This window comes from Metarhizium robertsii, assembly GCF_000187425.2.
Source record: "Metarhizium robertsii ARSEF 23 chromosome Unknown MAA_Scf_1, whole genome shotgun sequence".
In the NCBI taxonomy this organism is placed as follows: Eukaryota; Fungi; Ascomycota; class Sordariomycetes; order Hypocreales; family Clavicipitaceae; genus Metarhizium; species Metarhizium robertsii.
In genome coordinates, this window is record NW_011942149.1 from 3746341 (window position 1) to 3774066 (window position 27726).

The 27726-nt window shown below is 54.1% G+C and overlaps 7 protein-coding genes across 7 annotated transcripts; 2 read left to right on the forward strand and 5 right to left on the reverse strand.

The window, feature by feature from the left end:
* Nucleotides 1-3257: 3257 nt before the first annotated feature.
* MAA_02382 (Oligopeptide transporter OPT superfamily) lies at nucleotides 3258-6757 on the forward strand (the record flags this gene model as incomplete). The annotated part of the gene is made up of 13 exons (XM_007820380.2): nucleotides 3258-3335; nucleotides 3412-3452; nucleotides 3521-3599; nucleotides 3657-3738; nucleotides 3807-4651; nucleotides 4724-4786; nucleotides 4881-5337; nucleotides 5407-5662; nucleotides 5726-5789; nucleotides 5850-5933; nucleotides 6020-6299; nucleotides 6375-6460; nucleotides 6542-6757. 13 exons carry the CDS (start codon nucleotides 3258-3260, stop codon nucleotides 6755-6757), a joined length of 2631 nt encoding a protein of 876 aa, XP_007818571.2.
* A 240-nt stretch (nucleotides 6758-6997) lies between these two features.
* On the reverse strand, nucleotides 6998-8781 carry MAA_02381 (uncharacterized protein; the record flags this gene model as incomplete). Its single annotated transcript, XM_007820379.1, has 3 exons — nucleotides 6998-7861; nucleotides 7937-8399; nucleotides 8474-8781. 3 exons carry the CDS (start codon nucleotides 8779-8781, stop codon nucleotides 6998-7000), a joined length of 1635 nt encoding a protein of 544 aa, XP_007818570.1.
* A 1825-nt stretch (nucleotides 8782-10606) lies between these two features.
* MAA_02380 (uncharacterized protein) lies at nucleotides 10607-13205 on the reverse strand (the record flags this gene model as incomplete). The annotated part of the gene is made up of 3 exons (XM_007820378.2): nucleotides 10607-12504; nucleotides 12571-12786; nucleotides 12869-13205. The coding sequence occupies 3 exons, from the start codon at nucleotides 13203-13205 to the stop codon at nucleotides 10607-10609; spliced, it is 2451 nt and encodes an 816-aa protein (XP_007818569.2).
* Nucleotides 13206-14445: 1240 nt separating this feature from the next.
* MAA_10687 (Helix-turn-helix, Psq) lies at nucleotides 14446-15828 on the reverse strand (the record flags this gene model as incomplete). The annotated part of the gene is made up of 3 exons (XM_011412405.1): nucleotides 14446-14920; nucleotides 14990-15200; nucleotides 15336-15828. 3 exons carry the CDS (start codon nucleotides 15826-15828, stop codon nucleotides 14446-14448), a joined length of 1179 nt encoding a protein of 392 aa, XP_011410707.1.
* Nucleotides 15829-16689: 861 nt separating this feature from the next.
* MAA_02379 (Aromatic-ring hydroxylase-like protein) lies at nucleotides 16690-18113 on the reverse strand (the record flags this gene model as incomplete). Its single annotated transcript, XM_007820377.2, has 4 exons — nucleotides 16690-16940; nucleotides 17011-17289; nucleotides 17378-17963; nucleotides 18027-18113. 4 exons carry the CDS (start codon nucleotides 18111-18113, stop codon nucleotides 16690-16692), a joined length of 1203 nt encoding a protein of 400 aa, XP_007818568.2.
* A 3368-nt stretch (nucleotides 18114-21481) lies between these two features.
* On the reverse strand, nucleotides 21482-22401 carry MAA_10688 (actin family protein; the record flags this gene model as incomplete). The annotated part of the gene is made up of 3 exons (XM_011412406.1): nucleotides 21482-22172; nucleotides 22232-22311; nucleotides 22375-22401. The coding sequence occupies 3 exons, from the start codon at nucleotides 22399-22401 to the stop codon at nucleotides 21482-21484; spliced, it is 798 nt and encodes a 265-aa protein (XP_011410708.1).
* Nucleotides 22402-22881: 480 nt separating this feature from the next.
* Nucleotides 22882-24628, forward strand: MAA_02378 (outer membrane protein; the record flags this gene model as incomplete). The annotated part of the gene is made up of 4 exons (XM_007820376.1): nucleotides 22882-22914; nucleotides 22964-23092; nucleotides 23146-23332; nucleotides 23394-24628. 4 exons carry the CDS (start codon nucleotides 22882-22884, stop codon nucleotides 24626-24628), a joined length of 1584 nt encoding a protein of 527 aa, XP_007818567.1.
* Nucleotides 24629-27726: the final 3098 nt, after the last annotated feature.

Here is a 27726-nt window from a genome sequence, read left to right on the forward strand (position 1 = left end):
GGTTCTCGGAGAGGGCGAAATCCTCATTCGAGAACAAGCACGGCCCAGAATCACACGACAGATATCCTCTGCAGGATCAAACAAGAAGGAGGTATGCCGGGCATTCAGAACCGACAAGCGCCGAATGGCTGAAGCATACTGTGGCATCAGAAGCTGCACGCTTGTATTTTGCTCAAAACCACGCGACATGGTAGCATTACTGAGATAAGCTTGAAGCATGGGGTGAGGCGCGACGGGATCTGCACGAACAACCAACGCCTGATGATTCGTCAGTTCATATCCCAAATCTGGGGTAGCGGAGATACATTATGACAGTTGTGAGAGAGATCTGTAGCGACGGCTCGCTCCCCAGACTACGAACCATGAAGCAGGGTGCCTGCCGATGCGCCCCAACACCATGTTCTAATATTGGACGGGAGAAAAAGACATTGTTATATGTATCATGGTAGTAGTGAGGCCTCGACCACTTATGAGGTTGTCTTGGCAGATCTTGGCAGAGGGCTGCAGCCTGGGGAGCTGCCTCTTTTGCCAAACCCGTTTCCGCGATAAGAGAAGTGCTTCCAGTCTACCGCCTCGGATGCCCAGCGACTGCGAGACTCTGCGACGGTAGAGCCAGCATCCCGGAACACACTTGCAAAAGTTCCGCCGTTGTTCTGGGGCGACTATTTCCTCTCTTGGAGCTGGGTGCTGATATTTGGTGGTGATGGCTCTGAGATGAGCATGGAACGCCAAGTTGCACGCCCGAGTGGCTGCAGGAAGGAGCTCTGAGCTGGGCTGACATGTCAACCTATATTGACTGTTTTTGTATTGAGCTCTGCATTTTGTGACACATGCGGACTCGACCTTGCTAGGCGAGGGTGAGGAGATGGAGATGCCAATTGCTTCTTGGCCTGGAGTTGGTGTATCCGATGTCGCTGGGAGTACATCAGTGCCTGGCATGACAATGGCGACATGACCAGTGTTTATTCGTCTAGATACGGGGAAAGAGAACGGAACGGGTAGAGTATCGCTCTTGGTGTAACCTACGCTGCGCATTGCCGAGTATACCACTACCGTCCATAATGGTGTAGATTGTTCTTCTGTCGCCACATGCACGCACCGGTAAGGAGGCCAAGTTGCCTCCCCGGGTGGGCTGTGCAGTGCAAACGGCCAAGGCACGGCTTGTAGCCTTATTTAGGTTTGTCCTGGTTGGTGGCCATTGGTTTGCATCTTGGGGTTGTTTTGGTGGTCACGTCGCAGGGATCTAAATGAGCTTATTTTCCCACATCAGCCACGCGGGAAACAAATTGACCTGCCGAGTTGGGAAACCTGATGTGAGGCCCAGAACACCCATAGAGCTCAGCCCCCAAGACTCTTCGTGCGCTTTGCTGGTTGCATGGGAGCATGGGAGCATGCTGGTTGTGGACTGGACTGTGTCGAGGCGCAAGAGCGAGGAGGAGGAGGATGACATCTCGAGGAACATTGAATGATTTGAGATTTTGGCGGCGATACGGCGGTACCCGAGTATGGAGTATACAGTGGGTTTGTACCGCCTTCTAGCCGCTGTAGGGAGCACCCCTGCTCGGCAGTTGTGACTGGATCGTCAACTCTGTTCCCACCTCCATGTCAATACCAAAGCCCTTCCTGGCGCTGCCACTGCAAGAACGAAATCATTCCATGTCTCTTCAATGATAGGCCGTCTTTCCGCCGCTTCGGTCCGTTCGACCCCTCACGCTGCCAGATGCATCAACCTCGTCGCCGCTCAGGCGTGACGTTCGCGACATTAGCTTCAGCCAAGATCTTGGCTCTGCCACGACGCACGCCTGCGAGTTGCGATAACGAGTCCTGGGCCTTCCTTGGTCAAGGATTGTGCGACACACGACATGCCGCTACAGGCGAACAAAAGATCCTTTGATGCAGGCTCTGCGATGCCCTGGATTTTACCGTCACTGTCACAGAGAGGACAAAATCCTCACGCTTACAGGTCCCCGAAATAGACTGCTGCTGTTTGGTGTCCTTGAAGATTATGTCTGTCAGAGCCGATTCATTCGGAAGAGGCTCAACCGCGGAGAGCACGCCACCCAAAAGTCATGAGTCTCGGTGGGTGGTGGTATGACGGTTTCGAATATTGCGAGGCAACATGATGTCTCGTAACTGACTAACAGTCGGTTAATTATTGGTCGGGGCCAGACCACGCTCTGCCACACGCCCATGGTATTACATGTGTGGGGGCACAGAATGTCTTTTGTGCCGTCTTCTCGTTGTATCAAATCAAGACGCATGAGGAAGGCCACTTTGGAGGAGAAATCGCGCAACCATCTCTTGGCCTGTTTTTCTGTTATCACATTATCGGATAAGGAGGAGGACACACCAGGATCTTTTGCCTCAAAAACCCCGGTTTTCTATTCCCAAGCAGACATTGCACGACGCATCGCAAACACAATTCACCATCGCCCCGGATGAGGATATGGCAGGACCCGGCAGCCGATATCCAATGAGTCAATGACAGTGTCGCACAGAGTACTGAATGTGTAGCTCTCCCAGTATGTCAATTGGCATCGGCTCGTGACGAAAAGTCAAAATGGGGGACATACATCAAGCTGCACGTCAACCCTGATGCCGCCTAGTTCCCTGGCAAGCCAGAAGTCTAAATTGTCCACCTTCTTATTTTGTCTTTGGTCCCCGACGATAATGATAGTTTATCTCTGTGGGGAGAAATAGAATTACGGAAACACGGACCAAACTAACCTAACCTAACCAAGATGTGTTGGTAAGAGACTTGGTTGTCTGCTGCTCGCCACCTCGGCCATCCACATGCCACATCTTGGTGGCATATTGCTTGGCATACCGAACACCTAGAGACAAGACCCAGTCTCATGACCGCATAGATACAAGAGAATCTGGACGTGCAGATCTGGGGGTGGATACAGGAGGCCCTCGTCCTGCTGTTGAACCATTGCCCAATGCATCCCTGCCAGCCACACGATCGAGTCTTGGACCAGGAGCTGCTAGCCCAAGGTGCTTCTTGTTTACTCCCAAGACCTGCCGAAAGCCAAGGACGTGGACATTTTGTAGTTGGTTCACGGTGAACTGAATGCCAAGCAGGGCAGCCAACACAAGACGGTCCCATTTGGCAAAAGCCCAGGACCTCTGACATGAAAAGGAAGAGGCCGCGCTGCTACTCCTTCTGTTGCCTTGTCCCCTTCAATTCACAAGTTTTCTCTCAAACGAGCCAAGAGTCGTCTTTGTAGCCGGCTGGCTCTGTGCAAGTGGCAGCCATGGAAAAGTCAGAGACGAAGGAGAAGCCGTCTCAGGTTTTGGAGAAGACGGAGGCGTTTGACACCGTCCACCATACCGTAGGTTTCTTCTCCCAATTGCGCATCTTTGGAAAACCAATTCGTGGGACCAGTGTTGCTGAATGGAGCCCCGTAGATTTCAGAGGAAGAAGCCGAGCGTACTCATACCGTGGAAGGGTAAGCACGCGTCAGACAACGTTTTGTTTTCTTCTCATCGTTGCCGTCTAACAAGACCACAAACCCAGCCATCTTAATGCCACCGAAGATGACATTCTCGAGGCCAAGGAGCTGGCAGCTTCCATGAGCTTGGAGCACGTCCGCCGTGTAAGCCATGGCCATGAGCGCGGCATCTTCAAACTTTCATCTGACATTGTCGAATAGCTCATGAAGAACGTGTTGGCTATCCACGATGGAGACCCCAACTTCCCCCACGTCACTCTGCAGAAGATAAAGGAGTTTATGGGTTCGTACATGCACTGGCCTGTTCATCACCGCCTGTTTTGAGGGCCAATGGCTTACATGGCGCCTCAGATAATCCCGCCATCATGGAGCACCCCGAGAAGCACGAGCGCCTCGTCCAAGAAATGAAGCTCGAAGCCGCCCTCATCACCAACAACAGTCCATACGCCGAAGTCCGCGCCGTCACGGACAACCACGACGACCCCAGCATGCCCGTCTCTACAATCCGTGCCTGGACCATCGGCATCGCCTTTTCATGCCTCCTGGCCTTTGTCAACCAGCTCTTCTCCATACGCCAACCGCCCATCCGATTCGACACCAACATGGCCCAGCTACTTGCCTATCCGGTCGGCAAAGCATGGGAGAAGTGGATGCCCAAGAAGGAGATGCGCGTTCCCTTTACGAGCCAAATCATCAACCTAAACCCAGGGAGATTCAACAAGAAGGAGCACATGCTCATCGCCATCATGGCCAACACGGCTCGAAGCCTGCCTTACACGCAGTACATTATCTGGACCCAGGTGCTCCCTCAGTACTTTAACCAGCAGTACGCACGTAGCTTTTCTTACATCTTCCTCAACGGCTTTGCCACCAACTTTATCGGCTATGGTCTGGCTGGCCTGACAAGAAAGTTCCTCGTGTACCCGTCGTACTGCGTGTGGCCCAGGTCCCTCGTCACCATTGCCCTCAACACCGCTCTGCACAACGAGGAGAACCACTCCGTGCAGGGACCATTTGGTAAGATCTGGAACATTTCAAGATACCGATTCTTTATGGTATCCTTTGCTGCCATGTTTATCTACTTTTGGTTCCCCAACTACTTGTTCCAGGTTCTTACGTACTTTTCATGGATGACTTGGATTGCCCCTGATAACGTGCACTTGAATATTCTGACTGGCATGCAGAATGGTCTCGGTGTAAGTCTGAATTCACTACTCGACATAAGCAACGATCTTGTGCATTGACAAAGATGAACTTGACCTGAGTAGCTATTCAACCCTCTTCCCACGTTTGATTGGAACGTCATCAACTTTAACGAGACTGACCCCTTGGTACGTCATCTGCAACCGCAACCCCCCCCCCCCCCCCCCCCCGAAAAATGAAGAAAAAGAAGACATCTTCTAACCCCAACCCCTCTTGTCAAAGATGATCCCCTCCTTCTCAACATTCAACTTTGCTGGCGGCATGTTCATCACCGGCCTCTTCATCCTCGGCGTCTGGTACACCAACACGTGGAACACGGCATATCTCCCCATCAACAGCAACCGCATCTACGACCACTTCGGCAAGCTGTACAATGTCTCGCGGACCCTGGACAACCGCGGCATGTTCGACCTCGACAAGTACAGCAAGTACTCTGCGCCCTACATGAGCGCGGCCAACTCGCTGCTGTACGGGTTCTTCTTCGCCATCTACGCCGCTGTCATCACGCACGTCATTCTCTACCACCGGTACGAGCTCAAGATGGGTTTCAAGAACCTCGTCAAGGGGCTACGATGGAGACGCAACAAGAAGGAGAGCGAGGGCGAGCAGGGTAACGAGCGTGCAATGGATGGCGAATACCTTGATATTCACAATCGTCTCATGGCTGCGTATCCCGAAGGTAACCCCCTTTCACTCTTTTTCTTCCTCTCCTCCTTCCCTCTCTCTTTTATACTGACGGCCGGTGTAGTCTCCGAGTGGTACTACTTCCTTACTCTCATCATCTCTATCGTCTTTGGCGTCCTCGGCATCGCCCTCTGGCCGACGTACACTTCGCCCGCCGTCGTCCTGTACGGTATCTGGCTGTGCCTCATGTTTGTCGTCCCCGTCGGCATCGTCGCCGCCATGACGGGCATCGAAGTCACGCTCAACGTGCTCGCCGAGTTCATCGGCGGCATGATTGTCGAAGGCAACGCTCTGGCTATGAACTTTTTCAAGTCCTACGGGTAACATTCTCTTCTCCGCTGCCCCTGCACAAAATACTCGTCGCACTAAAATCTTTCCTCTAGATACGTTACTTGTGCCCACGCGCTGTCTTTCGCCAACGACCTCAAGCTTGCGCACTACGTCAAGGTAAAAGACATGCTCCTCCGTCCAAACCCGCACAATGTCATGACTGACGTGATTTTCTAGATTCCACCTCGCGTCACCTTTGCCGCACAAATGATTGCCACTTTCATATCCACCCTTATTTGCACCGGCATTATTAAATTCCAGGTAAAAACACTCCTCTTTCTTTCTTTCTTATCATCACTACCGATACATACCTCGATTCCCTGTGCGTATATACTAACACGGTGTAGATGGAAATCAGCGGCGTCTGCACGCTCAACCCGCCCATGCGCTTCCGATGCCCCGGCCCAAACACGTTCTTCACCGCGTCCGTGCTCTGGGGCACCATCGGTCCCATCAAGGTATTTGGCAAAGACGGCCAGTACAAATGGCTGCTGCTGGGCTTCCCGCTGGGCATCGCCCTCGTGCTCGCCTTCTACGGGCTCAAGAAGCTGTGGCCGAATAACCGCGCCCTGAGGCAGATTCACCTCGTTGCCGCTATTGCAGGCGGTCTGCAGTGGGCTCCCTATAGTATGTTTTGTTTTCGGTTGCTCCCAGTGTATATGTATGTACATGGTACACGTCGGCGGAAACTAACAAGATTAGGTTTCTCGTATGCGTTCCCCGCCGTCCCAGTAGCTTGGTTCTCGTGGATCTATATCCGGGGGCGGTACCTCGATTTCTGGTCCAAGGTACGTCTTTTTTTTTTTTTCACTCTGCTTGTTGAATACTATATTTTGAGATCGGGAAACTCACAAAGCAAAACGCTGTAGTACAACTTTGTGCTGTCGGCCGCATGGTCCGCGGGCATCGCTATATCGGCCATCATCATGCTCTTCTCGGTTCAATGGGTCGGCGCGGAGATTGAATGGTGGGGCAACACGCAGCCGTCTGCCGGGTGCGAGGGCACGGCGTGCACGCTCAAGTCGTTGGCGCCGGGGGAGAGGTTCTATCCGTGGTGGGACGCGAGCAAGGTTCCTGCTCCGTAGGCGAAGCTGACGAGGAGCCGCCGTTGCTCAGGGGTTAGGGTTAGGGTTAGTTGGTGGGAGTGGAAGTGGAATATGGGATGGTAGTAGGTGCGCGGCAGAAGTTGGTCTCGACAGTACAATTACATTATGATTCCAATTATGACATGTATGTTTTATTTTCATGACGGCCAGTCTACAAATCTTTTCCATGAGTAGCCGCAAGGTATAAGGAAAGCTAGAAGAATTGGGCAGAGAAAGCCATCACTCCATCTTCTTGTCGTTGGCCTCGTCGGCATCCTCATCGTCATCAATAGCCCAATCCCGCCAGCCCTCGCCCCTGATCCAGCTGACGCCCTTCCTCCACTCCTTCTCGCGGAGGGCCCGGGCGTCCCTCTCGTACACGACGCCCGTCACCATCAAGGCCAGGACAAACACCCACACGTCACCGCCCTTCATGGCCTTCCACCACCTCCTCTTGACGCCCACCTTCCACAGGCTGTCGACGCTCGCGCGCGCGCTGTACAGGAAGACGCCCCGGCCGTGGCGGCGCTCAACCCACGCCCACAGCCCCGCGAAGAAGCCGCCGAGGAAGAAGCGCTGCGTGGCCAGCACCCGGCGCGGCAGGTACGTCTGGAAGAAGCAGATGGACGCCCAGGCGGTGGAGATGGCGCCCGTGGCGAAGGCGGACATGCGGAGGGCGCTGGCGACGATCTTGCGGATCGTCGTCACGGGGAAGTGGTACAGGGCCTTGAAGCGCGGGACAATGGTGAGGGCCGAGCAGACGACGAGGAAGAAGCGCGCCATCGGGGGGAACGAGCCGAGCCAAAAGGTGACAAGGGTGCGGGTGCACGACGGGTCCGAGGGGTGCAGCGTTGCGCACGAGAGCGACGTGATGAGCGGGTGCGCCTGGCTCGTCAGCGGCGATATGGCCTCGAGGCCGGGCGGGAGCACCTCCTTGGTCGGGAACATGGTGGGCGATATGTACGCCGGCCAGTTGAGCCTGGCCATGCGGGAGAGGCTCTCGACCACGTCTGTCGTCGAGGGCCATTTTGCGGTGCCCGAGTAGCCCTCGGGGCGCGCGTGCAGGTATCCGTCCGAGTTTTTGAAGATGAACTTGCCGTACGCCTACAAAACGCCGTCAGCAGCACTTCAGGGACAACTTGTGGGACAAGGGAAATCGTCAAGCCAGCAGCAACTCACGGCAGGGAAACAGTCCCGGTCAAACACGACGGCGTGCAGCAGCTGGCCAAACGCCAGCGGCTGAAGCATCCAGCTTCCAAACCACCACGGCCGCTCGCGCTTCTTGCCCCCCCGGACGCCCCAGACGAGGCCCTCGCTCTCGCAGACGTTCCAGGCAAACTCGAGCGCGCGGAACATGGCGTAGATGGCGATGGAGACGCGCAGCTGCTGCGAGGGATACACGCCCAGCGCAACGCCGGCGAGCGAGGCGCCAATGGCCGGCGCATACGGCGACGTGAGCGCCGCCGCAGTGCGCGGGTTCCGTCGGCGAAACGGCTCAACCTGCGGGTCCAGGAGGTGAGCCCGCAGCCGCGAGAGGAAGCGGAAGAGAAAGCGGTACAGGAGCAGTATGGACGAGAGGGAGACGGAGAGTCTCAGGGCCGGAGACTTGAGCAGCGGCTGCTTTGGGCCCTTGTCACGGGCACTGGGGGGTTTGTCTGTCAGCACGCCAGCCATCATCTCCGAGGGCAAAATATCAGGAAAAAAAAAAAGACAAACCTCGGATCCATGCGGCGGGAAATGGCCTCCCAGCCCTTCATGCCAACCATGGTCGCGACAAACACCCTCAGCGCGTGCCGCACAGCCGCGGCGTTGTAGTCGTCGCCGCCCTTCCTCTGCGGCTGCAGCGCCTTGTCCACCGACGCAGGCGTGGGCGCTGCCCGGCGCAGCGTCCTGGACCGCGAAATGATGTACCTGTGCAGCGTGGCATATTCGCGCGCCGAAATGGTATACCGGAGCGTGTTGCGGAGGACGGCGTCGACGGGGGCGGGCGCCGCGCCTTTGGGGGCCGCAGAGGGGGATGCCATTGATGATGGGGGGGCTCTCAAATACAATCTCGCAGTGTCGAGGGGGTTCGAGGGCCAGAGACGAGCTCAGTCGCGAGCCTTTGCGTCGTCGGGGCGTCTCTGCGTCGCGCAGTCACAAGCCAAACCGGTCAGTCAGTCAGTCGGCTGTCATAGCGGCACGCCAGACGGGCTGCTCAGTCTGTCGGCGTACGACAAGGGCGACAAGGAGGAAGTTAAAAAAGAGGCAGAAAAGGGAGCGTATTTTCCTCGTTATAAAGCTATCGCGGCCACCGTGGGGGAACGACAGCGGTAGCAGGGCCGAACGACAGAGACCGCGCGCGTCGAGGTCGAGGTGGGAGTAGAAGTGAAGTGGATGTTCGTGCCATCATCACAAGGCTCGCATCCTCTTCCCATCCCAGCGACGACCTCGGCTTCTAGTCCTCCTATGCAGGCACTTGCTTGGCCCGGAAGGTGGGGCCTCACTTCAGTCGCCATTGACTCCACACCTTGTGCTTCCCAAGCTCCAGACTCCTAATGACGCCTTCAATCTTGTGCTCCTGGCCCAGCGCGCCCAACGCCATCCAATTTACTCCGTACATACCGAGTACAGCTCAGGCATCAACCCGAATCTGCATAAAGACGGCTGGACAACTGCTGGGATTCCCCGCCATCGAAGCCCGTCCTCACACTTCACGCAATACTACTACTACGTAGTCCTTTATGTTTACTCGGTACATTATTGACCTGGCTTTTCAATATGGACCAGACTAGTAAACTAGCAGACGCAAGTGCATTGAAATAATTTCCCGTCCTTCATGCTCCCTCATGTGCTGCTCGTAAACAACATTGAACCTAAAGTACCTATGCCTACCTTCCTCCACGTACTAGGCAGACTCGGTGGTCCCATGGCCATCATATCCTTCACTTGTTTTGCTTACACACTGCTCACCATTCGTAAATTGCTTTTATTCATCCCATGTCATTTCTCGTCGTCCCCAAAATGCACAAGCCCATCTAGCATCCAGTTTGGCGGCGCAAAAAAACCTGCATCTCTGGTGCTGGTGCTGGTGCCGGTGCAAGTGCTCCTCGTAATACAAATCTCCATGCTCAACCCCGGACTTTTGGTTACACAAAAACCATAACCCCCAACGTATCATGTGTCATCCGTCGTCGCCCATAACAGTTTTGGTATCAACTTTTGCTCCGACCCTTCCTGCGCCCGTCCACGCACCGTAGGGACCTGCGACTGGACCACTCCCTTCCTTCCTGGCTCAACTCTTGCTGCCCTCCCCATCAACCCTCAGCCGCGAAACCGCCCTCAACCTACTGCTACAGGATCCAGCGCAGTATCCATGATGCAGAATGACCAAGTTTGATGTCCTGCGGCCTCCGCGATACGCCTGCTCCTCCGTAATCCTTGCCTAAGCCACATCCCTAACCAAACTTCCCCAGACGCCGTCAAACCTATATCCTGCAATCACGCGAGGTGCGAAATGGCCTGGATTGCTATATTTGACCTGGACGTACTCCCGCCATGTCGCAGCTCCTGCCTTCTACCGAGTGCACTGCTTCGCATGTCATGGTAGCCTTCTTGGCACATAGAATGTATTTTTCCGCCATTAGGCGGCTCATCCTGTTCTCCATAGACAAGCGGCCTTGAAAAGAAACGTTATTAATGAGAGGCCACATAGGGAACCCTTCCTGCCTCAAACTCCATGCACGAGCAAGTAACAATATTCTCACGAAAAAAATAAATGCATCCCTTTAACTTTTTATGAAAATGCAATGTATGCCGGCGACTTCGTCAACCACCATTCGTTGTTTCGTAGCGCGTAGACTTGCCCGGTCAGGGGTAGGCAGCTTCCGGATTTCCCTGACGTTCCACAAAGGGGACCCATTTCCGCCCAAGAGACGGTCCGTCAGCATTACCGTAGGGAAGAATCTCCTCCTGCCAGCCAAGAGGGCTCCAAGGGCCCATGTCCTGAGGAGTAGGGCTGCACAGTGCAGAACGGAGCGAGAGGGAGCTTTGAAGACGCCCCCTTAGGACGGCGTCAAGAGTGCGATGTCGTCGTGCTTCTCGCTCTTCCACGGCACTCCGAATAATGCGATAACGTGACTCTGCGTTCGCCCATCCGTTTACGTTTCCAGAGCCTGCAGATTCTAGAATCATCTTAAGTTGAAAGAACGGAAGGTTGATCAGGGCTCGGGACAACACCACACGTGGCACGGGTTGAGCTTGCTGCGCCGCCTTTGGAGTCACAGAGTCCGATCCGCCGGCTTCCTCCGCCAAAGATAGATCGCCAAACTGTATTCCTGTGAGCTGCTGGGAGCGGCGACCCATTCCAAGGTGCACCGAAGATCCTTTCGCAACAATAGGACCACGTTTCTTACTGGCCGGCGATGGCGGAGGGCATTCCGGCAGGCGGGCATACTGTTCCGGGTGTCCTGCAGCTGTGTCGAGACTGAATGTGGGAGGGAGATTATGAACGATGAAAGTGACCACCGCATTGAGGAGAACCTTGGAACCTTCGCCATACTTGTAAGACATGTGGGAGCCGTTGTCAGAAGACCCCTCGAGAGCAAACTCAATCACCTTCTCCAGGGTCTGCCAGCTCAACAACTGAGTTGCCACCTCACAGCCTCTGCGAACAACAGACATCCAACCTAGCAAGTGGCCAGCCGCAGCGTAAGACAAGGCAAAGTCAAGCTGTTCGTGGGAGGTGCCGGCATCGGTGACATCGGCCGATTCTGCGCGGTTTCGGGGCGGAATAGGGAGAAGAGGGTGTCCGTAAAGTCTCTGAACAGCCATGTAGAAGGAGTCGGATCGAATCCACCCACTCCTGGTCTCTAGTAGCAGGATTTGCATACCCCGGTCAGACACCTGATGCATTTGGTTCTTAACCTGCTCAGCAAGGGGGCCACTGCGGGCAAAGATCAATCTGTGTCCTGGAATACGGACAGGAGCAGCTCTGTCGTCAACGTATCTGAGCTCAAGAGTGCAATCAGCCAGCTCAGCATTGCCAAATTGTTGTTGAATGAAGAAGAGGAATCCATCACTGCCGTCATCGAAGGTAGCACCCTGATGCGGAAAGCTGCCTCTTGGCATCATTCCGGCATACTCAGGGTGGCCGAACATTCTCCCTTGGTGGTTATGTACATGTCCATCAGAATCTCCAGGCCCAGTAGCACCGCTGCGATGTCCATTGGGGGGGTATTGGTGATACATGCCGCTGTCATCGGGGTGGCCAGAAGACTGGGAACCGTGGAAGCTATGGGGTGTCGAAGGCCCAAAATTGTTGCCATATGGTGAAAAGGTCTCCAAAGGACCGTACGCCATCCCTGGTCGCCCGTAGTTGTCGAAGTGGCCGGGCTGCATCATCTCTGCGCCGTACGGCGGCATCATCGGTGGGAAGCCGCTCCCTGCCGGTGCCATGTATGCGGGACGAGCATCAGCCGTTGTCATGCCCGGTGGAGGGACCATACCTCCAGTGTGAGGAGGCGCTGGAGATGGGCTTTGCGACCCAGGGAATGCGCCAAAGTGAATGCTACCATTGCTGGGGTGCGAATGGTGCATATGGACCGGCCCATTGGGTAGAGGAACAGGAGGGCCACGTGAGATGTCATTATTGTTCACAACGGCATATGGTCGACCGGCGGGCTGAAATGGAGGGGGCATCTGATAACGAGAAGGCGAGATGCCCGGTGGTGGCTGACCTTTGGCGGCTTTGACAGCATGATGTTGGACTAAATAATGCGGGTTAGCAAATAAATGATGCTCCTGGCGGAATGCATGGTCCTGATTTGACCAACCTGGCTTCTGCCTTGGCTCATTCTTGGACGCGACATTGGAGTCGGTGGCTGACTCTGATGTCGGCTCAGGTGAAGTCGACTCGGCCTGGGAGACACCGGCGGCTGTCTGTCCACTGACGGTGGCCCCATTTGGCTTCTTATCCGAGTCGATCTCGTCAGTCGTCGTCATTGTCGACTTGTTCCCAGCCGGGGTCTCGGATTCGACAGTCTCTGCAACTAGAAAGCAGACTCGGCATCAGCAAAAGGCAGCTCACAAACTTTCAACAGACAATGCCATCCAACATGGAAATTCACTTACCAACCGTGACGTGTCCGTTTGTGCTGGGCCCTCCGTTGGCTGAACCATCGGATCCTGGCAGTGACTCAGCCTTTTGCTGCGAAATGAGAGCCACAGGAGCGGTGGCATTCCCAGCAACGGATTCCGGCGCTACACCATTGGCAACCTGCTTAGTTTGAGACGCCTCCGAATTAGCACCATTTGCCTTGGTGCCTGGAGCCGTGGCCGCATCGTCCTTGGTTGCAACGGTGACCGGCGCCGGTTTCCGCTTCAAAGGCAACGCAGGCACCACAGGCTTCGGCTTGTTCTTAGGGGTGACGGCCTTTCGGCCCTTGGCAGAGCCATTTAGCGGCGCCATAGGTGCAACCGAGTCGTATTGACGATGGATGGGATGAGCCAAAGACGATTATGTGATTTTCTCGTGGGACGTGGGTCGAAAAGTCGGGCATCCGAAGCTCGGGGGGGAGGCGGCGAGGCGGGCAAGGTGCGGTCTGGGCTTGTTTTTCCACAGCCAACGCCGGGCCGCAGGAACAAGGGGAGGAGAGAAGAAAATGCTCAATGCTCTAGACGCCTCGACCAGTACGCGTAGGTTCCGTCATGAGAGGATGCACCGAGTCGCATGCACCTCTCACCAGACGTCCCAGGGCGTGGTGTTGAGGGGAAGAGAGGATCGTGGTCCTGTGGGCGCCAGCAGAGGATTGGGGGAGGAAAAAAAGAATGGAGCTGGTCGTGGTCGCTGGCCACTGGCAGCTGGCAGCTGGCCACTGCGTACTCCGTTCTTCAAGCACTTGAAACTTTGCAACCAGACATGGACTCTCCATGAACTCCGGGACCCTGCCGCCGTTCTCACTGGTCCAGGTCCCGCTCGTCGGCCTGTTGACCCTTTGCAGCATTTGAACATGGGGAGCAGTGGCGGCATGGACACCTACCTGGCTTGGTCGTAGGAGAATGCTGAACAAGAAAAAAAAAATAATACCAGTCGGGGTCAAACAAGCCTCTCGGTTTTATGTACGCAATTCGTGGCCAGGCTCTCGTCCACAGTCTGGAATACTGTCCGGTGTGTTATAACCTGTTCATTACGGCGCTTATAGCCGATCCCCGCAAATTGGAGGCCACAACAAACTGGGTGACAGCGACAAACTGCAACGCCAAAACTGCAACATTGAACACGCCACACGTGTAGCCAAGCTGTGGCTGGAGCCAGTCCACCCACGCCACACCCTAGGCTACCCGAAAACAGACCGGAAGAATCCGCCAGCAGGCGCTCCTCGCCCCTGCGCCTACGAAATAATAACATTATTTTGCATCGGGACAAATATGCTCGTCAGGTACAAAAATTCACGGTTGCATCGCCATTTCAACTGCATCGGCTCTTATTCGTGCACCCAAGCAGTATCTTTACTGTACATATCCATGCACAATAGGTCTGAATCATTGCCCCCCGCTATATCCTGGGCTTTCTGTATCCCACACTGCCTCCTGGTCATGTAAAATCATAAATTCATGAACTCGCTAGCACAAGAGCCGTTCCCAAAAATTGTATATACACCATGCGATGCCAAAAGTTGAGTCTCAGGGGTGGGAGAGAGAGAGAAAGACTATGCATCATGTTCCTCTCTCCTCGACGACCCTGGTTTTTGCGCGTACCAAAAGTAGTAGTTGAAATACCGATGAGTCGACGTGTCTTCCAAGCCTTTTCTCGCCAAGGCCACTCGAATCTCTGCATCTGCCTCTGATATTTGCAGAGCCTGGAACGGTCGGCCTGCTAGTGTTGGGATAAAGTCGAGTATCGCCATTTTCTGATAAAGCCCTATTGCCCTCATGATTTTCCCCTTTGCCCATGTTCCGATGGGAACCTTCATTACTCTGCAGTGTACGTTTTCAAATCCAGCTTCGCGGAGGTAGGGCTCGAGCTGTGCGGGTAGTGTTGTGCTCATGCCGAATTTCTTGTACGCGGCACCCGCGGTATCGTAGAGAGATTTTACGGGATCCTCGTCTGACATTGTCCCGTCGTCGCAGAGTGGTACGCCATGTAGCTCTTGTAGCTCAACCCACCCGCCGGGGCGGAGACTCCTAGGGTGATTGTCAATAACAAAACCATGGCCAGCCCCAGGCAAAGTCAAACGGCACCAAATCACATACTCGTAGGCATGGCCGAGGACGGTAGAAATGTCCTTTAGTATCATGACCATGAACCGGAAATGGGCCAGGTCAACATCTCTCTCTATCCAGTCCAAGGTGCAGTCGTCGACTAGAAAGGAAACATTGGCCGGAACCCATTCGGGTTGAATCGGCGTGAGGTCGATGCCACAGACATGTGCGCTCGGATACCTATCACCGACTAAGTGCGAAACTGTTAGCTAGGTAGACCTATTTAATAACCATGGACCACTGTTATGAACCTTCTATAGCCCAAATCCCTATCGTCATGTGGCGTCAGTGAATGTTCTGAGCAAATGTTTTGCTTGGATGCGGAAAGGAAGCTAACCAGTTCCTGTGCCTATGTCTAGTATCTTCTGTGGGTGCGTCCCTATCGGTGAGAAAAACGGCTTCCCCTCGGTGAGCATCATCAACATGGCATGCTTCATATCCTCCCTGTTTTGCTCCAAGTCATCGTTGGGAATGGGATACCGGCCATCTCCAAATGTTTGGTACCGTCGCCCACGCTCGTACGCAAAGGAGGTGTAGATACTCGAGGCTAGACTTGCTGTCGTGTCGTCTCCCTGTAAACCGCTGTCCAGATCGAATTCGTCATCTGACTCGGTGGCGGGTTCAATCACCGGCGTTTGTGTCGCCCGAACCCCGGCAGAGGGCCCCGGGGATGATGATGATGATGCTTCTGCTGCTTCTGCTGATGGTGGTGCTTCCTGAAGATCGATGGGCGCTTCGACTTTGGCATCGTCGTCATCCACGGTTTTAGAGTCGGCGAAGTCGGCAAGCCCAACGCTCTTAGTCCGCTCGCGAGATCTTGAGAAGACCATCGCGGTAGCCGGCAGACAAGAGTGCTCGGCACGGATGACAATATGAATACAGATGATGGCGGTAATGGCGATGGTGACTGGCGATGGTCAAAGGAGTTCTTAAGATGGTGCGTTGACGAACTTGTGCTGATGTCTCAATGCCTGTTTCTTGACGCAAGAAATGCGACATAAACTGCTTGGCGGGCCAGCGGAAAGCGGCTTGGGCGGGTATGAGTAGCAACTGAAGAGATGAATCCTGCCCTACTCGCCTGGTCAAGTTTGTCTCAAACGACCAGAAGGCAGAGGTGGCGCGTATAGTCACGATTCTGGCGTGCGCCGAACGGCCGCCCATGTATAGCCGTATCAGGGCCGCTAGGCCGCCGCCACCGGAGGGTGTTAGGCGAACACTCTCAACTGAGACCTCTGGGGGGGGCGGATTGCGGCCGGGGAGCAGACAGAGGTGACCTGTCATTGCGTCGACTGATGAGCCATCATCTAAGCCAAAGCGGGGGCCTGGCGTTGGCCTTGTGTTACACTGGCTGCCCTACTCGACCGGAGGGTCACCTGTTACACACGATCGATTGTATTGTGGCCAATATTGCATTAAGGTTCACATTGACATCTCAACAATGGCAACTGTCCCCATCCGGAGCCCATCCGGGGAAGAAGCCTCACGACCAGAAGCACCCCACTTGGATCAGTCAATCCTTCGATGCTGCCGTGTTTCCAGATCCACAGTCGCCCCAGTCCCCAGTCCACTCTCAGCTCACAATGCAAGCCGTGCCGTGTCAAAACTGGACATGGTTGAAAAAAAAAGTCATACGGAGTAATTTTTAAATAAGCAATGTCGCGCCGCTCACACACGCTTTCGGAAGTCGTAAATCATGACTCGCTCTTGGCATGTCCCCGCGTTGCCATGAGCATCTTCTTGACCGTATCTAGGTCGAAGGATTTCCTGGCCTCGGCCAAGGATTCCTGAACCGCTCGTGCACCTCTCCGAATCATCTCATTGTCGTAGTTGGTCAGTACCTCTTCTCTGTGCACACTGCTGCTGCCCAACGTGTTCAGCCCAGTCAGGGCCTTGACATAGTTGTCGACATCTGTGATGGAGTGCTGAAACCCTTGGCCGCGATCTGAAGAAATGTTCAGTCAGTTCATCTCGTCTGCCACGGAGCCGCTTTCTGGGGGAGTTGTGAAACAAACAGATTAGCATTGGATGGGCTGCGTCGCCGGCAAGCGTCACCCGGCCTCCATGATTGTCCCAGGGCACGGGGCTCCAGTATTTCATCTCATCGATGAACACATTGCTGTTTTCCGGCGTCCAGTCAATGGCGGACTGGAACACGTCACGCAGCGGTGTCGTGTTCTCTCTGATGTAGGTGAGGGCATCGCTGCCCCTGAGATGCACTGCCTCGCCGTTCCATATCTTGGTCCAGAACGTCGTCCAACTGGACTCATCTACTGGATTGTCGACTGACATGACTGCAGGAAGGATAACGCTATTTGTTAGCCATAAATTATAATGCTGGCAACCCACTTCTCCGGCTTGAGCGTGGACGAGTGAACATACCGCCAACAGCCCCGACTGAGGTTGTTCCCATCATCAATGCGGCTACGGGATGAGCGCGCACAATGGCATCAGTCTTCTCGGCGTCTCCAAACTTTGTAATGCCAGTGGCAAATTGGAACCCGGAACCGTGAGGCCGGGAGGCGTCGGGGCCCAACAAAAACTCGCGTACTTTGGAAGAAGAGCCATCGGTTCCCAGCACATAGTCAGCATCAAAGACACTGCCATCTCCCAATTTGATGTGCACCCCGGTGTCTGACAGAGAAAGGTCTATCAAGGGGGCATCCCATCTAATGTCGACTCTCCGTGCAAGCAACCGGCGCAAGGCCTGCCGGCTGACTCGCCTGGCATTAGGCAGAGGGCTGCGAAAGAGCAAATCGCCGGTGACTCCGTTGTAACACGGGATGCTCTCTACTTCACTGTTGAAGTCCAAATACGGGTTGCAAACGGCGCTCTTCAAATCGGCAAGAATGTCCTTTGGCACCAACTTCTCGAAGATGGGCATGGCCCAGTGGACCAACATGGTCCAGTCCCGGTGCCTTGCATCGATGCTGACCTCCTGCTCGAAGACGACGGCACGGAAGCCATTCTGTGCGACTTGGGTAAGCAAAAGCTGAGATGGAAATGACCAGAACGGCACACTGCGTCTTACCTGCTGCAGCCCTTGTGCGGCGAGCAGACCCGTCAGCCCCGCTCCAATGATGGCAACAGTCTTCTTGGCCGAGGTAGAAACCGTCATGTCTATGGGGAAGTGAGAAGGTGTTTTGCCAGTCAAGAAGTCAAGAAGGATGAAGACCAACAACGTCCCATATGTATAACCAACAACCGGTCTGGAGGCCCAAGCGTGGTTTGTCTTGCATCAAAGTAAGCAAAGAGTCCGGAGAGAGCAGAGCCCTTTGGCAAGGTCCGTTCGCCAACAGAGGCGGGGTCTGGGAAGTAATTATCTAGCCCTTGGCTTGACCATGGCCGACGGAGCAATATCTACGGAGCGAATTCGCGGGTCGGCCTGGTCCAGGGCGGCCAGGCCAAACCCAAGGCACCATGTGGATGGGGACCATCTGGAAAGCTACAATTTCAGATGCCATGTTGCTGTGTGCTAGTATTTCCATCAGCTCATGGCGCCACCGCGTGTGTCGGCAAGCAAAGTCGGTGGGGTTCAGCGAACAGAAGAAGAAACCCCATGCGAATGCAACTTGACTTGACTTGATTCAGTAGCGGCTCTAGCAAGAGAGTTTAGCAGGGATTGCTGAGTACTAGTAAGTACTTGGGTAGGTAGTCAAGTGTCAAGTGTACCTACTTAGTAATAAAAGTATGTAACTCATGTGCTGGCATTGATGACGCCTGGTTGCTGGCATCCATGTATGTATTAGTATCCGCGCAATCAACTGATACTTGATGTCTGGTCTGATGTGTCTTGTCTTGTCGTCGGCAAAGGTGGACCGGCGTCGGGACAGCGCCTTCCTCGAACGAGGAAGTTCTGGCCCGCCTGGCTGGTCGTCGACGTCTGCTGCTTATTGCTGTCTCGGATTAGGCCCCATTCAACCCGACGGACTGGTGCGGCCTGGTTCAACCGTCAGAATCATCTGCAAGCCGAGTGTGACAGCATAAGCAGCGACGGCAACGCGACAAAAAGCACCCCGGCGAACAAGGCAGACAAAGCAAACCGCGGGTCCGGTACGCGGCGTCGCAGGCCTTCCCGCTGCCACTCCACTGTCGAAACATGTTGCGTCGACTCCGCATATGACGGCAAGACCACGCCCGCTCGACGCCGCTAGCTCGCACCCCCAAGTCATGCAAAGAGGATTCAATTGTTTCACCCAAGTCAGCGGGCGAGCAGCCAGCAGGTACGCAAACAAGGACCGGTTGACATTATCAGTGACACTGAACTGACCAGACATGCACGACGGTGCGTCTTCAATGTTGCAGCCGGAACGCGAACCCAAAGTCCCAACCAGGCTGGGTGAAGTGCCATCATTGATGGCCCCCCCGCTTCCCTCCTTCCCTCCTTCCCTCCTTCCTCCACTGTGCAGCTCCTAACTTGGGTACTTAAGTACCTAATTCAGGAAGGTAGGTTCACATGCAAGCTTCAAATGTCACCCGCAATACTACTGGATACCGACCGCTACAAGGCCCACTGGCGCAGGGGTTCAAACCACGCCCGCGGTTCAAAGTTGCATTTGATTCAACTTTAGAACGTCTGGTTGGAATGGACTGCTCATCAGCAGTCGATCTGCGGATACTAACTATGTGCTTGCGCTGGATGAAATAGGTGCACAGCCCGCCGTACGACCACGAATCAAAGTGACACCATACGGGCTCATTCTCCGTACATGCAATCCAGCCAGCGGCATGATAACATCACGGAGGTTCGCTTACACGGTCCGTATAGCAGGGTTGGATATAAGAGCCGCGGCTTAACAAACTAGATGCTTGGCACATGTCCTTCGTCCTAGGGTTCTTGCAACTACCAGCTTGGGCCCGGCCATGGGTGTTGTCAAGAGCTAGCCCTGCCCGCACATATGGCGTGCGTAAATTTACTGTGGTGAGCGACGAGCGTCTGGTTGACTATTGGTTCTCTTGCAGTCGTATATGCAGCTCTGCCCGGCGTATCCGGGATAACTCTGCCAAAAGTAAGTCCTTGCTCTGTTGTACTTGAGCAGTTACGTGGGATGCGTGATGGTTGCACATCTACCTAGGTAGGCGCTGATCTGCGGTATTTGATAGACGTGGTAGCAGCCATTCGTTCTTGTCTCGTCGCCAATTCACGTCTGATACTCCGTACATACGCAGGGGAGGCCACTGCAGCATTGGCCGTTCTTAGTTACAACTGCGTTACGTCCATCAAATCATTCCTTTATGCGCTGCCGTCATTTCAAAATGCAGTCCGCGGATACCATTCATTTGGCTCTTTTGGTCTACAATGACCGAAGTGCTTGCTCCGTACCACACTAGCTAATTTGGGCTCGGCGACCAAGAAGAGTAAATTAGTCAAAACGAAAGACGGTGGTTATTATCGACCAGGTATCCATGGTAGATGGCGTTTTGGGACGGCGTCATTGATTTCTTGGGTAAAAGCATACGTCTGCGGCTGATTGTGGCACGCCACACGCCTCGACAATTGTTTCATCTGCATGGCGAAATGCAGTATTCACATTTTAATCAGTCCATATTTGACGATAAAATTAAACGCCTGGCCTCGATCGGTCATCAGTAGCAATCCGGGTGAGTAAGTGGCGAAAGGCAAATGTAAGACGCCGAGACTTGGAAGCAGCCGCTAGAGAGCAAGTTGATTGTTAACTATTGATGGATATACACGCCGTTTCTCACACCAAACAACCCGAGCCACGTCGATCCGTAGGTACTGGTCCAATATGTGTAAAAGTTGAAGAGTAACCGAGGCTTGGCTGAACATGTCAAGATCAAGTCGCTCATTAGAAGCAACAGAAATTGTTATATCGCTGCCGCAGGCAGCTATTAATCACGGCAGAGTTATCCTGCCGCCACCGCAACGTCCAAGTCGTCGTCCAAGTTGATACACAACCAGGCACTTGTATGCATAGTCCAGAGTTACAATTCACAGGGGCAATGGGGACAGTCGATGAGTATAAAGTAATAATGCTTGACATGGATCTAGCTGCGTGGCTGTCATTCAACTCACTCCGCTTCTGGTAGAAATATGTTTTGAGGCGTTGGGAATTGCCATTTCGCAGTGTGTTCTCTCGTCCAGGTATTCGTCTACCGCATCGATTATCATGGTTCCATCATCGCCAAATTAAACGAGGGTCATGGAGTCCAGCACATCATTTCTCAAAACGTCTAGACTCTCTTCATCCTAATACACCTATGTTGCCACTCTGCCACCCATTTCATACTACTATCAGCAGGAACATGGTGACGCACGCATTCAGCCAAATCAATCCCAACGCTGCTAGTGTGTCTACTGATGCAAGACTGAATAGATTCTGTACAAAAATAAATCGCTCACCTCGTAGCGCGAGTCCTTCGTATATGAAGCTCGCGACCGCGCCAAACATCCAGCAACTACGGATGCATGACACGCATTAATCACGGCCCACGCGTTCCGCCTGTCAGCCACTTGCCCTCGCCCTACGCAATCCCTTCGCCGTTCACGAGCCTTGCAATAAGCACGTAAATAAAGATTGCCGCTCCCGCCACCAGCAGTTTGTTCCGATATATCCAACCGCGGCCAGCATCACGTTGCTGAACAACAGCATCCACTACAGCCTGTGCTTGGTGGCCGCTAGTCCCTGCAATCCCTAGCTGTGGCCCGCATGATGATCCGCTCTCGCCGTCCAACCGGTTTCCCGTTGTCGAGTCGACCTTATTCTTCCTCATCCACTCCCAGTTGTCCAGGTCGACCTCGGGCCATTCGGCACGGAACTTGGCGCCGCCGTCACCGGCCTTCACATTGCCCTTTAGAGCAGGGTTTTTAGCATGCGATCCTCCGCCCGTAGAGTTCCACCATCGGGTCCGTGAGGCGAGGTATTTTTTTTCTGTTTGGGTGGTTGACACCGAACCAGTGGTCATCTCATCACTCGTCATGAATGACAGTAGACCGATAAGAATGGTCGAAACCTCCCACGCGGGGTTGAACGACTTTGGATGAAAGTCTGATATCGACAGGCACAGTCGAGTCGACGGTTGGAATCGTCCCGAAGGTGTGTGCATGCGGATGGCTGGCGGCGCAAACGGATAGTTGGGAGGGAAGATCAGAGTGCCCCAGTATTGGCCGCCGTGGTAAGGCGTGTCTTCGGGCCCGGTAATTATGTAGTGCCATCTGTAATCATCATCAGCGATATGTAAAGGTGTGGGAGTGTTTGTCTGCAAAAGGCATACTCCAAGATATTCGACTCGGAAGGGTGGGCTGTGATGTAAGGTGGCGGGTTCTCGGAAATAGTCTTGTATTCGCGGGTCAACTGTTGGAGGCGTTAGTATAGCCCAGTATACCGAGGCAACATTTCTCGGAATATCTATCCTACCCGCTTATGTGCAGCTTTGCTTGCCATGGGTTCTGATGTATCAGTGATGGAGTTATCTCGGGTCGAATACGTCAGCCAAACACAAATAAGGGCAGAATGATCGCGTGCGAGCTGGCGGGCTGCGTCACACTGCAAAGAGGTCAAGGGAGAGCGGCGGCAGGACGCAGTCAAAACGAAGAAGGGGTCGCTTTACAAAACAGAGAGAATGAATGTGAATCCAATGTGCTTGGTCGAATTGTAGATGAATGAAGAAGCAAGTTGGGCCAGGTCGCAATGTTGAAACAGCCCGAGACGGACTCAGCCGGGGGCGAAGTACCTCTCCAGCCACACAAGACCCACTTCACATACATGCGCCACCTTGGATTAAATTGTGGCGCTTAGCACGGTTCCCGATCCCTGCCGATACCCAAAGGGCAAACGTCTCGGAGCTTGAAGTTGCTCAAGCTTCGGTTTTGCGATGCTGCCATCTTTTGGCTTTAGCTTGTCGTGCTGCCTCCAGTCTTTGCCATGGCGCCAAACGCGAGCACTGCCGCAGGGCAGGTGAGTATTACGACGACACTTGTAATTGAACGATTACAAAAGCTTACAGTTAAAGCAGGCCAGTGGTCTGATCGACAAGCTCCAGTCGAGTACGGACGAGGTTCTCAACGCTGCCAAAACATCGCCCGAGTTCCGCAACGCCGAGCATGAGGCCAAGGAACGAAGAATTGCGCAAATGGTATGATACGGCCGGAAGTGTGTGATAGAAAGCTGTTCTAACAAACTTTCCAGATGGCGGATCAGATGTCGATGCCCATGACCGTCAATGAGATCTCAGTCCATGGTGCCAAAAACATTCGGCGAGGCTTTCTGGACCCAATCTTCTCCCCGTTGCTCCGCGATGGCTCTAGCGCGCCTTCTACTGTTGGCGATGTCATGGCCAAGCTTCAAATGGCGAGTTCAAAGCTCTCTGGGTTGCGTGAGTTGCCATCACATCGAGGCCATCTTACTGGACAAAATCATTTGCTAACAGCCCGTAGAGATTTTAAGAGAACCTCCAGAGGTATACTTGTCACAGGCCAGTCAGGTCGACCCCTCTACGAGCCCAAGCGATGTCAACATATCCATTGGATTGAAAGAACTTCCCCTATTCAAACTCCAAACTGGTACCGATGTGGGTAATGGTGAAGGGTCGGCCTACGGATCTCTACTGTGGAGAAACATGTTTGGCGGAGCAGAGATGCTCACCTTGAATGCCAAAGCCGGAACACGGACAAGATCAGCCTACAGCGCCAACTTGAGTGCTCCAGTATTGAGTGATCCCGACAGGCGAATTTCGCTGGAAGGACTAGCATCGGCTGCGGAAAAGCCATGGGCGTCACATGAAGAGGTAGTGAAGGGGGGCTCTTTGCGCTTCTCTTGGTTCAATACTGAAAGAGACACGCATTCAGTTGAATATTCCGGCGCATGGCGACAAATCACTGGTCTGGGGCAAGGTGCTAGCCCTACAGTTCGTCAGGATGCTGGCGATACGATAAAAAGCGCCATCAAACACACTTTCCATCGAGAAAGGCGTGACAATCCACAACTCCCCCAATCCGGTTACATGCTACGGTCTGGGCTGGAACTTGCTGGTATCGGCCCTCTTGGCGGCGATGTCTCCTTCTCCAAGGGCGAGGTTGAAATGAGCGGTGCCATCCCCATGCCACTGCCTGGCGCTCAAGAGCGATCAGGTGCATCTGTCGGAGCAGGTTTCAGAATGGGCATGCTCTATCCTCTACCTCTGGGCTTCCACCTAGGCGGCAAGTCGGCGCCTAGCCGTCTGAATGACCGCTTTCAGCTGGGCGGACCGACCGACGTTCGTGGATTCAAGCTCGGCGGCCTCGGGCCTCACGACGGTGTAGACGCAGTAGGAGGCGATCTGTTCGCTGCTGCAAGTGTAAATATGCTGCTGCCCCTTCCGTATAAAGGGCCAGAATCTGGCCTCCGCTTCCAAATGTTCGCCAACGGCGGCCGACTGGTCGCTCTGAAGAACAGGAGCAAGTCGACGGAGGCTGGATTGCAAGGATTGAGTGGCAGCGCCGTCCGCGATGGCATGCTAGGTGCCATTGGGGATTTATTCAACGGCGCGCCAAGCATGGCTGCTGGTGTCGGCCTTGTGTATGCTCACCCTGTAGCCAGGTTTGAGCTCAACTTTAGTCTGCCTCTGATCCTTCGCCGGGGCGAGGTTGGAACTAAAGGCTTTCAGATGGGAGTTGGCATCAACTTCTTGTAATTATAGTCTCCTGTTGTAATAGAGAACAAAGTTTTCTTTTGTAAAGATGGACATTTGACGCATCTGCCTCGTCAACCCTGACCTTTGTCGTCTCGACTTGCCCGCGTACCCTTCAACTTCTTTTTGTAGACAGGTCTGTCAAAATTTGCAGCATTGCCATGACTCTTTGCTATTTATCACGGAATATTCACTCAGAACCAATGCAAGGTTTCTCAACCCGTCCTGACCTAGGTTCATGCACACATTTCAGTTCAGTGGGATACCCTCCTCAAGAAGGGAAAACCGCAACTGTATACATCCAAGAGTGGCTCGAAAACCACGTCAGGGAAGTTGAAATAGGCATACATTAGTACGTATTGTCTCGGCCTAGTACATTCAATGTTGCTAAACTGCCCGCATTCCAACCCGGTGACTCCAGCTCATCACGTAGACTTCAGTGGTACATTCGACATCTCCGATGTACTTCTAGCTACCTTCAATCAGGGGAACGACATGAATCGAAACGAGGGGCGCACAGGCAGGGAAAACATCTGCAGGTCGGATGCACCACCCCATCGTCGTAGTATACTGAAGGAGGTCACGTATAGTCGACCCCTTTGAAGCCACTCAACGCCACCGGGTGCCCGAATACTTGTGCAAGATGCGTCACCGGCGACTGGTACACCCAAGCAGCCGCCCGGGATGCGTCAGACATTGCACCTCTACCCGAGCCTAGATTCAGAATTCCAAACCTAGAATTGATGAGCAGACTCCAGTCCGGCTGGGCTGATGACGGCTGGCCAAACTGGTTTCTGTGATGCGCCTCTGACTTGGTGCTTCGTGTTGCTTGGGCCGCATGTGATCTGCCACTTGATGATGACGTTGGACTATTCAGGCTGCACTTTTGCGATTCATCGCCCTCGCACTCTCGGGTCCGACGACGTGTCCGTGGCTGACCCCGAAAAGACCATCGGATAACTACCTCTATTCCATCATCTATTGTCGCGCGCTTAGGGCGGAGTGGGCTTGCGGACTTTTGGCAACACCAGCAGATTCTATTAACTGCTCCAGGGTTGTGAAAGGGTCGTTCTCGCTAGTCAAGCAAGGGAGGACCTAGTTCGGAAATAGGAGAACGGGGCACTGCACATGCTTTTCTTGATCATTTGGTGATGGCAAGATCAGCCTTGCCCTGCCGGCCACTAATTTCGTACAGCGTTGTTGCTCAAGTCCTGCAATGTGTTTCATTGCGAGGAACAAGACGGCTGGGAATGAGATTAGACAAGATATCGCCGCAGGACGTCACGTACCCCCGGGGCGTTGAATTCATTTCCTTTTTCTGGACACCCCTTTGACAGCCGGCGAGGCCTAGGAAGCACGAATTCGCCATTGATATTAGCAGATGGCTGCCATCCGGCTTGTTGCAACTCGCAAAGCTGACAGCGCGCAACAATGCGATATATAAACGTTGGAAAGGGCGCATGCCATGTGTCGTGTGAGACTTTGGCCCTGACATAAATAGCACAGCAAGGATGGTAACACGCTATGCAGGACACATCGATCCTGCACGTGTCTTACAAAACAGGACGAGAATTATGTAGTATGATAGGCAGCTGGGCCGTGAGCGAGATGGCTGGCCCTGACGCGATCTGATAATGCACACCGCCTGGACACAATAAAGAAATTCACTCCATGGGGTTCCCAGCAGTTTGGCGAATGCTGGTACTAACCGAAAGCACCAGAAACCAACATCTTGAAGCCGCAGTACCTGAGACAGGATTCATCGAGGTCTGGTTGGGTCCACTCTGACGACGATTTCGGTTTGTTTCACACACCCTCTCTGGGAGATGCCATAAAAGAATTCCCGGCCAGAGTGCCCACAGCTGACACAGGGCCAAGCTGGCCGTGGAATCCGCGTGGCTCTAGAAACATTGACCAGGCTCATCGTGGGCTGGCGGTGTGGGGGCGGATTGTCGGGTTGCTCCAAGACCCCGAACTTTAAAATGCTCTTGACAGACGTAATTCGGATCCGGGTCCGTCCGGGCAAAGCTGATGGTGCTGAGAATGATGGCGTTGGCCTAAGTACATACATACTCGTTTGTCGTCCACTTGGTCGCTGACGGGTAGCTGCCCTTGATTGCAACCACGGCTGATCTGGGACGAGTTGGGATGAGAGGAGAAGGACGAATGTAGATAGTCCCCAAGTTGTGCAGGTTGTGGCCTCTTGACTCTTGGAGCATCATAGGTGCCGGTTCTTGAGAGTTCGAATGGCATCCGTGGAAGCAAGTTGATGATGAAATCTTTTGCATGCCACCAGCCTTGACGTGGCTGCAATGCAAGGGCTCTCGGTGGCATCTCGTAACTGCCCATGCGCTTGGGTACGCTTGGCTTGCACGCACCCCCTTATGCCAGTGACTCAGATGGCCAGACTTTCGAAGCCATCATCTTCCTGCAAGGCAAGACATTCGTCCGCTTGTTTGTCCAGGCAGGGGCCAAGGCTGAAGGTGCTGGGCACCATTGGCGGGCCGTCGTCAGCTTGCCTGTGGTAATCCAACGTCGACGAGATGGATGATGCTCCATGAACGCCCAGCAAACTGAGTTTTGGGCCACTCAACCCGCTTCACCACCCAACCCACCCCAACCCACAATCTTGAAGCGATGCGCAGTCCCCGTCAAGGCGGCATGACAGTAGGCCATTGGACAGGTTCAGCGTCCCCGGCTCGGGGTCATCCAAGCACCCGCCAACCGCCCAAACCGCCTCAACGCCTCCCCGACACGCCTCCCCGACACGCCTCGCCTCGCCTCGAGAGTGCTTCGACGGCTTCGAGATGAGATGGACAATTTGGCCTCGAGTGATGCGCACCGGCTTCTCCACCTTCCGCCGTGGTCTCCACCATCAGCGCTAATACGGACATGCTTTGACTTTGTTCGTCGCGCTGCCAGCAATGAATACCAGTCGACCCGACTAAAGTAGGACCCAGGTATGCAGCTTTCGGCTCTCAGCAAGCCCGACCAGATGGCAACAGTGTGGTAACAGATTGATTGCTGGCTCGCCGCCCCTCTTGTTGTATGACTGTCCGCCGTACGTACAATGGCGAACCGTATCACGGATGGGGCGCATA